Here is a 14,507-nt window from a genome sequence, read left to right on the forward strand (position 1 = left end):
AGTTTATAAAGGTTATTATCTGTGTGTACGCTCGCTGTGTGTATTCCGTACACCCAGCACAGCGTGTGTACTCAATTTGCGTACCACGTGCGAGGTCTTCATACGCAAATAGCGTACGGAGTGCGTAGCACGTGCACGTGGTTTTGCAGCCATTACGGCTACACGGTATTAGTATATAGCTAATGTTAAAAGGTAGATAATAGACTATCATCTCGTTATCTCGTTCATTAATGAACGATCTCGTTCACTAATGAACGAGATAACAATATGGACGATCTCGTTCATATTTGCCTGCATTTCTATGGAGCCGTGTGACCGGGGTAGTGAAGTAACTTCACTCCCCCCGTCACTGCCCCCCCCCCCCCCCGCCGCCGGGTCGCCCATTGGCCGTATCCGCCGTCGGGCAGCTCGGCGGCAGAACGGCCAATGTGTAGGGCCCATTACTTTGCAGAATTTTTCTCTCACCTGCCTAAAACTTTGCACAGTACTGTATGTTCTACAGAGACAAGGAGAAAGTAGTGAGGATAGTGTACCGTTACATTGGGGGATCAATCTAAAATGATAAAAATATTTGAATCTATGGATCTGCTGCTATATAGACTGCTCAGTGAGCCTGATTCAGGATTGTAAGCAAAGCAAAAAAGCACACAACTGGGCAAAATCATGTTGCACTAGATTTGGGTGGGGTGTGTTCAAACTGAAATCTAAATTACAGTGTAAAATTAAAGTAGCCAATATTTACCCTGCACAGAAACAATATAACCCACCCAAATTTAACTCTCTCTACACATGTTACATCTGCCCCACCTGCAGTGCAGCATGTTTTTTTTCACATTAGTGTGCTCTTTTGCCTTGCTTACAAACCTGAATCAGGCCCCATGAATCTTCTGTCACTGTGTCAGTAATCAATGAAAAGAATGTGACAATAAGGTTTACAGTGTTGGCGTTCAGTTCTAACCAGAGCACCACCCGCATTGTATCTCGCTCTCTTCAACTTTGCCATGTCTCCTTCCTTTATCTCTAAATAGAAGTTAAGAATAATAAACATATAACCAAATTAGTCTACACTATTTATATATGCAAACACTTTGGGGTGAATTCAAATGTTTGAAAAGTCGGTTGGGTGTCTGTTTTTTTCCGGTCTATTAGATAGGAAGAAACAGTCACCCAACTGACTTTTCAAACATTTGAATCTCCCCCTTTAAGTGTTGTTTTCTGTAATAGTTGCTAACAATGTTAAGGAAATGTATTATTGTTTTGTTTATTTTTCCACATTACATTTTATTGAGTAGAGACAAAAAAACATTGGGGGTAATTCTGAGTTGATCGCAGCAGCAAGTTTGTTAGCAATTGGGCAAAACCATGGGGGTCATTCCGAGTTGTTCGCTCGCAAGCTGCTTTTAGCAGCATTGCACACGCTAAGCCGCCGCCTACTGGGAGTGAATCTTAGCATCTTAAAATTGCGAACGAAAGAGTCGCAATATTGCGATAAGACATCTCTGTGCAGTTTCTGAGTAGCTCGAGACTTACTCTGCCAGTGCGATCAGTTCAGTGCTTGTCGTTCCTGGTTTGACGTCACAAACACACCCAGCGTTCGCCCAGACACTCCTCCGTTTCTTCAGCCACTCCCGCGTTTTTCCCAGAAACGGTAGCGTTTTTCCCCACACGCCCCTAAAACGGCCTGTTTCCGCCCAGAAACACCCACTTCCTGTCAATCACATTACGATCACCAGAACGATGAAAAAACCGTGAGTAATATTCCTAACTACATAGCAAATTTACTTGGCGCAGTCGCAGTGCGAACATTGCGCATGCGCATTAAGCGGAAAATCGCTGCGATGCGAAGAAAATTACCGAGCGAACAACTCGGAATGATCCCCCATGTGCACTGCAGGGGGGGCAGATATAACATTTGCAGAGAGAGTTAGATTTGGGTGGGTTATTTCGTTTCTGTGCAGGGTAGTAGATAAAGTCAACCTTTCTGTCAAACTTGACAGTTGTTAACGCCCCCTTGCCCTAGGACCCGCCCCCTTTTAATATTAAATGATAGTGTTTTATATCGCTTAATATAAAATTAATATAAATTTATAGTGTTCGATATTAAAACGTATTAAAAATTGTCGCGTAACACCAGTCGCAGAGTGTCAAGCAGCACCAGTCGCAGAATGTCACATATGACACACACTTTAAAATACATCTTTTTTTTTTTTTTTTTTTTTGTAACACAAAATGTTCTTACATTCCAGCAGCTGAAACTTCATGAGTCACACATGTTACAGTTTTAAAAAGGATAATCACTAATGACCGTGTCACAAAGGTCATTTTAAATGCTCAGAAACCCCTCAGAAGCCACGATGTACAATTTAACCATGAACATTCTTAGAAGCAAGGGTTCATCACACATGGCACTAATTTAAAAGGTCATTTTAAAATGTCACAAAGGTCATTTTAAATGCTCAGAAACCCTCAGAAGCCACGATGTACAATTTAACCATGAACATTCTTAGAAGCAAGGGTTCATCACACATGGTACTAATTTAAAAGGTCATTTTAAATGTCACAGAAACCCCTCAGAAGCACGATGTGCAAATTTGACCATGACCATTGCTTATAATTTGACCATGACCATTTTCGATTGTTATCTCTGTAGAGGAACATTAGCACCACCTACAGGTTTATGTGTTGACTCAAATCGGATTTTTCCATCTTTTGGATTAATTACATACCATAATGAGATATCATGGTGATGGTTCCTAATCAAAACCATTTTCGATTGTTATCTCTGTAGAGGAACATTAGCACCACCTACAGGTTTATGTGTTGACTCAAATCGGATTTTTCCATCTTTTGGATTAATTACATACCATAATGAGATATCATGGTGATGGGTCCTAATCAAATCAGTAAGCCCGTGTATATTTATGGAATCATAAAATAATTTTGTATTCATGTACAAAGACAATATTTTTTGTAATTTTAGCTACAAATCAGTAAGCCAGTGTATATTTATGGAATCATAAAATAATTTTGTATTCATGTACATTAGTTCATAAGAACTTCTGTATAATGCTTTTTATAAATTCATTTTATTATTAAATAATTTATGCGCTTTTTATGAGCCTCATATTCTACAGTATAAGATATACCCATTTGGAATGACTTCCATTCAATCTATACAAGTAGTTTAGACCACTCAGGATTTTTATTTTTTATTTATTTATTTATTTTTTTTCTTCTGTATATATAATATAAATGTATTTGGTATGCGTTTGATGCGCTGTGTATGACATTTAAGAAACAGCTAAAAGATTATATCTTTATTGTAACTGAAAATAATTATCACATTTACTAATGTATAAACCAAAGATTATATGTTTAAAAGTCCCGCCCCAAGCATCTTGGAAATGTGGGACGGCGTACCACAGGTTGGTGGGGGCCATATGGCTCACAGCCAGTGTTATAAGAACAGACCACATCACTGAAGTGGGACAGAGCACTGAGAAGAAGAAATTTCAACTGAAGCTGCACAGCTATACACACGTGAAGACATTATGGTAAGTGTTATTATTATTATTATTATTATTATTATTATCATAATTATTATTATTATTATTATATTTATACATATTGCATTTTTTATTTTATTTATTTATTTATTTAATTTTACAAATATGGCTCTGAAGGCTGTTTAAATATGTTGTTTCTATGCCGCGATATACACACTGTTACACGGTTCTGTCCTGTCATTGCATCCTTTGTTTTTAGGCATACATGTATAATATGTTAATATTTCAAACCTATTGGACAGTTGCAAATCGCAGTATGCACTCATATGTGAAATGCATCGCTAAACAGCAACATCAATGCGATGCATTGTAACACATAGAACATATAGTTTTAATAATGTGGCTGTCTGAATGTTATTTAAATATGTGGTAATAGCGACATCTAGTGGTTCATTTTGGGAATGCGCCAACACAATATTTCAACTAATTCGTTTGATAGATATTAACCGTCTCTCATTTTCATTATTGGTTCAGAGACAGACAATGCAGAACATCAACAGCAAAAGATTATTATTATTATTATTATTATCATAATTATTATTATTATTATTATTATTATATTTATACATATTGCATTTTTTATTTTATTTATTTATTTATTTATTTTATTTTACAAATATGGCTCTGAAGGCTGTTTAAATATGTTGTTTCTATGCCGCGATATACACACTGTTACACGATTCTGTCCTGCCATTGCATCCTTTGTTTTTAGGCATACATGTATAATATGTTAATATTTCAAACCTATTGGACAGTTGCAAATCGCAGTATGCACTCATATGTGAAATGCATCGCTAAACAGCAACATCAATGCGATGCATTGTAACACATAGAACATATAGGCCCTCATTCCGAGTTGTTCGCTCGCAAGGCGAATGTAGCAGAGTTACACACGCTAAGCCGCCGCCTACTGGGAGTGAATCTTAGCTTCTTAAAATTGCGACCGACGTACGCGCAATATTGCGATTACAAACGAGTTAGCAGTTTCAGAGTAGCTCCAGACTTACTCTGCCTGTGCGATCATTTCAGTGCTTGTCGTTCCTGGTTGACGTCACAAACACACCCAGCGTTCGCCCAGGCACTCCCACCGTTTCCCCGGCCACTCCTGCGTTTTTTCCGGAAACGGTAGCGTTTTCAGCCACACGCCCCTGAAACGCCGTGTATCCGCCCAGTAACACCCATTTCCTGTCAATCACATTACGATCGCCGGAGCGAAGAAAAAGCCGTGAGTAAAAATACTTTCTTCATAGTAAAGTTACTTGGCGCAGTCGCAGTGCGAACATTGCGCATGCGTACTAAGCGGATTTTCACTGCGATGCGATGAAAAATACCGAGCGAACAACTCGGAATGAGGGCCATAGTTTTAATAATGTGGCTGTCTGAATGTTATTTAAATATGTGGTAATAGCGACATCTAGTGGTTCATTTTGGGAATGCGCCAACACAATATTTCAACTAATTCGTTTGATAGATATTAACCGTCTCTCATTTTCATTATTGGTTCAGAGACAGACAATGCAGAACATCAACAACAAAAACACTTTCATGGTTAGAAACAGATCTTCTTCTTCTGATGATGATGATGCTTTGCCAAGTTATCAAACCTCTCAAAGTAAGCTATGTCTATAAAGGACATTGACGCGTTTTTATTTATATTTCAAGTTTAAATAGTATGAAATTATAGTCAAGGTCTACAATTTGTTCATTTTTAAAAGTTTAAATAGTATGAACGTACAACAGTCTGGATACATTGATAAGTAATTATTAAATAGTAATTATTAAATAATTATTATTTTCTCATTTTTATTTCCCCCGATTTGACAGTAATCACAAATACAGAGAATCTCGATTTGTCTGTTGATAGTCCCTTTGGCTTAGACTTCAGCGCTATACCGGATTTTAATAATATTTTGGAATTGGCGCCAGATTGTGAGTAACATGATATCTTTATTTATTTTTTATTTTATTTTTTATTTTTTATTTTTATTTTTTATTTATTTATTTATTTTTCCACGGCTAAAGAATTAAAAATAAACCTTGTACAGTTGTGCTGATTTGTTGTCAACTGTACACACTTTATATTCTCAGTAATGAATCGCTTTTTCATGTTATTCTAATTTTATACCGTATGTAATATTTTTTATTTTTTTATTTTTATTTTTCATTTTTCACCGGTTAAAGATGCCACAAAAATGGATGATGCGACGGCTGATGTTATTCTACGGGATATATTGAACAAACCTGATTATTGTCACAACACATCTATACAGAACAGCAATGTTGTTGATGAGCAACCGTTTTTCCCACACGCGACAGGGGGTCGTGCTAAAACATTCGAATATAAAGCAGGTGTGTAATCAAGCACTGTTATATGGTATATTGTTATGCGTTGATTTAAATGCTGATTTTCAGGCAGCTTTGTTTATATTTATTTTATAATATAGGTATTACAGATGAGGCTGTAGCAATGCGTTATGCGCCGACGATACCATCAGGATGTGATTCAGTAGCGCAAATACACCGTCTTAGTACAAGCGGGAAAATATCAAAACGCACAACCGCCGCTGAAACGGAAAGCCATCAATTCGCAGCAGCAGGTGTGTAATCAAACGCTGTTATATGGTATATTGTTATGCGGTGATTTAAATACTGATTTACATGCAGAGTCGTTTATATTTATTTTATAATATATGTATTACAGATGACGCTGTAGCAAGACGCTATGCTCCTTTGATACCAACAGTCAGTGATACATGCTCGCAGATACACAGGCCTAGTACAAGCGGGAAAATATCAAAACGCACAACCGCCGCTGAAGCGGAGAACCATCAATTCGTAACGCCGGCAATTGTACATAAGAACGTTGCTAGGTCATCAGTTATGGCTGTGCATAACGGCTGTATCGTACCGAACAAACGAAAGCCGGCTCGACCAAGAACGAATGAGAGAAGTCATAATTCAACATTTACAGATCTGAAAAGAAAATTGTCATATTCCGAAAATGATAAGCCACAACGGAGAAGGATCGCGTTACAAACTGTATCATGCGTAAGTAATGATGTTGCTGTAACATCAAAACACACAGCGTTTAACACTGCAGACCGGGGTGTCGCTGGTAATACAAAGACTGTAAAGGTTAAGAGGGCATCGCGTCTCTCAAGAAGTAATGTTAAGCAATTGTCGCAATCCGCTGTAATCACAATTCCAGATACACAGGTTTGTTCTGAAACAGAAACAAGGCACATAGCAGGCATTGGTTTGTTATCAAATATTGACTCAAGAAGTAATGTTAAGCAATTGTCGCAATCCGATGTCATCACTATTACCGATACACAGGATTGCTCTGAAACAGAAACAAGACACATAGCCGGTAATCCTGTGATATCAGATATTGATGACATAAATGGGCAAGAGCTTATTACAAATTGTGTAGAGTCAACGACACAAGATCCGCAGAATAGCTCTGATGAAGTATTATCAGCCGTTGCAGGAATACCTGGTAATACTACAACGGTTGATTGTGTAACATCAATGCCCAATATTTTTACAACGACAGCCCTGGTACACGCATCGGCTGATGCTTGTGTACCGGCGCGAGGGCTAGCGCCCGACATAGTTGATGAATGTCAAAATTCAGAACAATTAGGCCAAGACGCTGAAATACAATTTTACGCGTTGTTGGGTAAGATACGGGAAGATGTTGAGAACATGGGCGTAAAAGCCGGATATTTGTTAAAACACATTAAAGGTGTGTGCCACGGTAGTAAATGTAAACAAGACATTGTTAAAGAAGTTGTTGAGACGTATATGAATGTCATGTCAAAATACATAGATCGGTCGGTTAAGACAACTGAATTTATTAAAGCCAACATACATCATTTTGCAGAAATAAATGAAACTGATCCGTGACTAGGCATGCTAGGCAATGGTTTGAAACGTGTTTTAAATTTAAATGACTGTAAAAAAAAACCACGAATTAAACCTTGTTTAACATACAAGATCTCACAGTTATTCCGACGCGCAAAGGTGAAACAGGCTGTAACAACATTAATCAGATCGAGAAAGCGCAAGCGGCACAGGGAACATGCGGTAGGTGGTCAATTGAGAAAACGCAAGCGTCACAGGGTACATGTGGTAGGAGGTCAGCACAGTGCGAGGCATGTAGATTTAGATCAATCTCCACCCCATGCATTACCGAATGACGAATCACAGGCTGACAATATTGAGCGCGATGCAAGCCCCATATATGATGATGCAGGCCGTGTTGAGTCACCCGGTAATGACGAAGGTCGGCAACATGTATACTTAGAAGCAATTAACCGCTATGAACGACAACGACCGAATTTCAGAGCCGTTGAGTACCACAATCACTATCGGTTTGTTAATTTGGATAGGGTTACATCATTTGTAGAGGGAGTTCGAGCCATTCATACGGCTATACAGGCCATGCTCGATGATGTCCTTGCGGGCGTGGATCCTGCCGACCGCGTTCAGCTTAGATTGGAGGGGGGTGGGTTACACAATGCCATCTATTCGCATCGTAAGCCGCAAGAAACATTAGACGCTGCCAGTTTTTTGAATCAGATTACAAACACGCTTCAAAGTAACGCTGAATTCTTATTATCCACAGGCTTAAGATTTGTGATCAGTATTTTTATGAACAGATCAGGGTCTGGTTTGACTGGGCGTAGTTTACAACGCCTGCCCCAAAGTTTAATAATAGATAAAAGAAAGAGATATCTCTATGACTTCAGACGCGTAGGTAATAACCTGTGTTTGGCCGCTAGCGTCTGTAAACTTCTGGATAAAGGTAACAATGCCAATGATCATGTAATACAGGAGAGAGCGATACAACTACATAAAGCTTTGAATCTGCCGCTTGATAAAGCGGTCAGCTTTAGCGATGTTGCAATTTTTGAAAATTATTTAAAAGTATCCATCAATCTCCTCTATTACAGTCAAGGGTCTTGGAAATACTACAGTGCAGACAGTCGTTACAAAGACACGATCTTTGTGCTATATCACGATTGTCACTTTTATGGGATACTCGATATCAAAGCGTTTCTTGGTGCCCGATATTACTGCGTCCGTTGTCATAGCGCTTACCATCATAGAAATAATCACGATTGTCTTTTCTTTTGTAAGGCTTGTCACAGGCCGGCTTGTATTGACGACGGTGTGACGGCTTTAAGGTGTTCGGTGTGTAGGGTATTTTGTCGATCAAACGAGTGTTTAGAGCTACACAAAGCTTTAGCTCTTGATCACAAAATATCCTGTCTTGAACATGTATATTGTGACAAGTGTTGTCTCTACAGGCGAACAGATCATAACTGCAGAGGCCTAAAGTGCCCCATTTGTAAGGTGTTCGTTGATGGGTTTTCGAACCATTTGTGCTATATACAAACCATCAAGCCGGAAGAGCCCACAAAGAAATACATCTTTTATGATTTTGAGTGTATGCAGGAGACGGGTGTGCACATACCAAACTACTGTTACGCTTTAACATTAACGGGTGAGAAAGACTGGGAGTTTAAGGGTGTTGCGTGTATCGAAGACTTTGTAAAGACGTTCATGAAACCAAAATTTGAGCATTACACATTCATAGCCCATAATGCAGGTCGCTATGATGCATATTTTGTGCTGCGCCAGCTGATTAAGGAGAAATTAAAGATTGAATTATTATCTAGAGGCGGCAACATAATGTGCATCACGGTAAAAGATTTGAAGATAAGATTTATCGACTCTTTAAATTTTTTACCCATGCGGCTTAGCAAGTTACCAAAGGCGATGGGGTTTGACGGTACCAAAGGTTATTTCCCACATTTTTTTAACACAGCTGATAACCAAAATTACATAGGAACTATGCCGTCAATAGAGTATTTTGGTCCACAATACATGATGCCTGATGAATTATCTGAGTTTACAGCTTGGTATAAACAGTGTGTACACAAACCGTTTAACTTTCAAAAAGAGCTCGTGCGATATTGTAAAGACGATGTGAAAATATTACAAAAAGCTTGTGATGCTTTCAGATCTGCTGTTATAGCCATGACAGAACAGGAGTTTCTAATAACAAAGAAAAAAAAAAAGGTTGTGGTTAAACGTCACATCGAGGCTTTTCAATTAGTCACGTTGGCGAGCGTATGCATGGCCATGTACCGGTGTAAATTTTTACAGGAAAAGACACTGGCGCTTGTACCGGGTGATAACTATCACAAGACGCAGAAGCGTTACTCAACGCCCGCCATACAGTGGTTAATGTACATAGAACACAAAGAAGGGGTGAGTATAAGACACGCTTTACAAGGGGGTGAGAAGAAAGTTGGTAAATACAGCCTGGATGGTTATGCCGTGATTAACGGCACACCAACTGCATTTGAATTCCAAGGTTGTTTTTACCACGGCTGTGGTGCTTGTTACAACGCCGATGATAAAAACAAACTGACTAAAACGACCTACGGTCAATTACACCACAAGACGCAGGTAAAGTTGCACTACCTTAAACGTTGTGGATTTCAGATACGTGAAATCTGGGGTTGTGAATGGAAGTCTATGCTAGATTCTGATGCGGATCTACAGGCTTTTCTGAAGGGTAAAGATTTACCCGAACCCTTGGAGCCACGTGATGCTCTTTATGGCGGGCGCACAAACGCCATAAAGCTGTATCACAAAACAGGCTGTGATGAAAAAATACACTATTTTGATTTCACCAGTCTCTATCCGTATGTTAATAAAACCAAAACGTATCCTATACAGCACCCACGCATTATTTATAAGGACTTTGGTGATGTCACAAAGTATTTCGGTTTTGCCAGGGTTAAAGTTTATCCACCTCGTGGCCTATTCTTTCCGGTTCTGCCAGTTAAAATGGGCGGCAAGTTAATGTTTCCATTATGTCGCACATGCGCTGAGTCTGGACAGACTGAGCCGTGCGTTCATGATTCAGAAAAACGTGCGCTCATCGGTACATGGTGTACCGTGGAACTAAACTTGGCTGTAGAAATGGGGTACAAGGTATGTAAAATCTATGAGGTGTGGCATTTTGATGAGAGATCTGACAAATTGTTTTCAGGCTACATTAAAACGCACCTCAGGGATAAACAAGAGGCCTCTGGTTATCCCGAATGGTGTACAGACGCCGAGAAACGCCAAGAGTATATAGACGCCTATCAAAAGAATGAAGGCTTGTCTTTACGACCCGAACACATAGAAATCAACCCCGCTAAAAGACAAATTTCAAAATTGTTTTTAAATTCCTTATGGGGTAAATTTGGTCAACGTAGCAACATGCCCAATACGTGTCTAGTGACCGACCCCGACAAACTTTTTGAATACGCGTTCTTACCGTACTATGACGTGTCCGCTTTGGATTTTATTGACGATGATACAGTTATGGTAAATTGGAAGTATGCCAAAGACCATTACACCAGGGGTGCAATTTCAAATGTAACTATAGCCATCTTTACAACAGCTTATGCCCGTGTTGAACTGTACAAACTACTGTATAGATTACAAGATAGATGTCTTTATCACGACACCGATTCTGTAATTTTTGTCAGTAGACCCGGTGACTGGAGCCCGCCATTGGGTGATTATTTAGGTGAGTTGACCAGCGAACTGCCCACAGGCACCCATATAACAGAATTTGTCTCAGCCGGTCCCAAGTCATACGGCTATCGACTAAACAACGGAAAGACCTGTTTAAAAGTTAAAGGTATAACGCTCAATGTTGATAATGCGCAGCACGTTAACTTTGACAGCCTGAAAGAACTGGTCTTAGATTATCCTTTAAACCCCGAAGGCGATGACCAGAAAAAGGTTGTGATCCGTCAACCCGGTATAGTACGTGTGAAAAAGTGCTGGCAGATAGAGACGCGTACTTTGCAGAAGACGCAAAGGTGTGTTTATACTAAACGGTCTCTTACGGACAACTTCACAACACTGCCGTTCGGCTATTAAGATGGACACCAGATTTCAACACCCTTTCTCATGTATGTTAGCGGGGCCGTCCAATTCGGGTAAAAGTTATTTTGTCAAAACGCTGTTGCAACACGCTGCAACACATATGACTCATGTACCTGATAATGTTGTTTGGTTTTACACCTGTTGGCAACCTATATACGACCAACTTCTGCGTGATTACCCCTGTACGCGCTTTATAGAGGGGTTACCAGAGTCTTTTAGCGATGATCAACTTTTTCCCCCTGATAAGGTTAATTTAACAGTGATTGATGATTTGATGGACGCTGCAAGTAATAATTCTGAGGTTGAGAAGGCTTTCACAAAGTATGTACATCATCGTAATCTCAGTATCCTGTACCTTGTCCAAAACATATTTTGTCAAGGTAAAAAGAGCAGAACTATACATTTAAACACAAAATATATGGTCCTGTTCAAAAACCCCAGGGATAAAATGCAGGTGGGCATTCTGGCTAGACAAATGTACCCATCGAAACATCGTTTTTTTCTCGAATCCTATGAATCCGCGACGGCTGCCCCTTATGGGTATTTGCTGGTTGATTTAAGAAACAACGCTCTTGACGATTATCGTTTACGAAGCGGCTTATTCCCACCAGACAAGCCTGTCGCTTTTGTCATTAAGAAGCGTGGTTCTATAAAGCTATAACAGTACAACCTTTAGTCATTTGTTGCCATTCTAACAACGGTGAACATGTCGGGGCGGATAAGACGTAATTGGGTGCTTTTAAAAACGTTAATTAAAGCCACACCAATCCAAAGAAATGCTATTTTATCCAACGCTTCAAACGATTTAGTCACGGCCATTTGTGAGATAGCGCTCAACACGCTTAAAGGCAAAATACCGCTGTCTCAACGGCAGCTGAACTACCTTAAAAAGAAGCGTGCGCTTATAAAATCACTTTGTAATAAGAAATGTGCCATTGGAAAAAAGAAGATTCTGGTTAAACAGTCGGGTGGTTTTATCGGCTCGCTGCTTGGTTTTGCTATACCGCTAATTACAGGACTATTGTCTAATCGCTGATGGAGTACGCTGAGAAAATGTATCTGGTGCCTCAGAATCAGATAGAACGTTTACATAATAAAACGAACAGCGACGACATACGTAAAACAGCAACGCACGGTCTAGATGTAGAGATCGTGAAAATACTACAGAATAATGATTTATCAGAATATGAAAAAGCAAAGCGATATACAATGTTGTTGCAGAGATACCTGGTGTTGAGTAAGCAGGCTGATAGTGAAATGTCAACTTTAGCTCTTTTATCACCCGTTGCAAAATCTGTTGATGAATCAAATAATACGACACAGCCTATTGCCCCCGATGCTGTTTATCATGAGCTTTTGAGCGGTGTTAATGACCGGTATAAGAAAAACTGTGAAATACTATTGAGTAAAATGACACGCTCTAAACACATCACAGACTGGAACAGTAAAGGGGAGTTTCTGTACAAAGGCGTCACTGTGCCTGGTTCCAACATGTTAGATTTAATAAGAAGCATCACGCAAAGTAACGGTGTGTCGATCCGTAATATACCGAATGGTTGGCCTGAATTTATGCGGGCTATGTCTGAATTGAATATTCCCTCAACCGTCATAGCCAATGCGGGGAATAGAATGTGTTTAGAACGATTAAAAGCTGAGATGCAGGATGACTCTGATGGCGCTGTGACATCGCCCATGTCGTTACAAACCCTTAACAAAGGGCGAATAAATGTTTTAAGTCCCCCAGGTTTAACAACACCGCATGGTTACTTACTGCCTAGGAAAAGATCCGTAAATCTATTTCAGGATTCACAGTGGCTGAAACTATAACATATAACTAATTTATATTATTTTTATACACTGTATTTTGTGTTGGTATTTTGCGCCACAATGTTTAACTTATGTCAATAATATTTTATGTAATGTTTTAAACTCATCTTTACCGTGTTATATATATATATATATATACATATATCAATAAAATATGCTTATGCTTTATAAAACAACGTTTTGTTCTTTGTTTCTATTGCTGTAAACGGAAGAAATTTCAAGCACACGATATAAAGTTTAATAAACAACGTTGTTTATTAGAAAAACATCATAGGTATGATGCGTTGTACATAAAACGTATCAAACAGAATGTTGATTACAAGTTACACAAACAATACAACGTTGTGCGTAACACGCTTCACACACAGCGTTGTGCGTGAAACGTTTTATGTACAACGTGTCATTGACACGTTGTACATAAAACGTTTCACGCACATGACACGTTGTACATAAAACGTTTCACGCACAACGCTGTGTGTGAAGCGTGTTTCACGCACAACGCTGGTTACAAGTTACGCAATTCTGTATATATCTATATGCATAATGATTCAGACAATGGCTTCTTGGTAGTCGTCTTACAAAATTTGAAACAAAACAATCATTACGTTTTGTGTCATCACTAAAACGGGCCAGTACATCCACATATTTGTATTTTTTACACATGTAAAATATAAAGTATATGCAATATTGACCGCAAACGGTACTGTTAAAATTTTGCAACTGCATATTTTGGTGATAAACACTTTTTGAATTCAAGTTTAAAAAATGTATTATTGCCTTTGGGAATAGGGGGCTGTCAGGGGCTAACCCGTAAGAATCAAAAAAGTAACATTCACGTTGTTCGTTAAAATAAGCTGCCAACCAGTGCTCACCCGGCTGCCCGCTGCTATGCGTATTGATTACAAACGCGCAGGGATATTGCAACAGTTTACTGACCGGTAACATATCGCACGGATACGTTCCTTTAAAAACATGCCTTGTGCTTTGCACGGCGTACAGAATACAGTTTATCTGTAATGTGTTCATTTTTTCAGCAGCGTAGTGTTAGTTTATTTCATTTATAGATAATCGTACAGCACATCGCGCCTTTGATTAATCTCGATGATGTTATCAAATAGTGCGTATATTATCACATTGACTGTCCGGTCC

General features: G+C 39.1%; 1 protein-coding gene across 1 annotated transcript in view; it reads left to right on the forward strand.

Annotated features, from left to right (window-relative positions):
- The first annotated feature begins 5,004 nt into the window (after nucleotides 1-5,004).
- Nucleotides 5,005-14,507, forward strand: part of LOC134944241 (uncharacterized) — a 28,933-nt gene continuing 19,430 nt past the window's right edge. Inside the window, exons 1-5 of the mRNA XM_063932825.1 lie at nucleotides 5,005-5,178; nucleotides 5,391-5,495; nucleotides 5,748-5,915; nucleotides 6,011-6,163; nucleotides 6,268-7,286. Coding sequence (XP_063788895.1) covers nucleotides 5,082-5,178; nucleotides 5,391-5,495; nucleotides 5,748-5,915; nucleotides 6,011-6,163; nucleotides 6,268-7,286 — 1,542 coding nt within the window. The 5' untranslated portion in view covers nucleotides 5,005-5,081. The remainder of the gene's footprint in view (nucleotides 5,179-5,390; nucleotides 5,496-5,747; nucleotides 5,916-6,010; nucleotides 6,164-6,267; nucleotides 7,287-14,507) is intronic.

The sequence above is a fragment of the Pseudophryne corroboree genome, chromosome 7 (genome assembly GCF_028390025.1).
Source record: "Pseudophryne corroboree isolate aPseCor3 chromosome 7, aPseCor3.hap2, whole genome shotgun sequence".
NCBI classification, from domain to species: Eukaryota; Metazoa; Chordata; class Amphibia; order Anura; family Myobatrachidae; genus Pseudophryne; species Pseudophryne corroboree.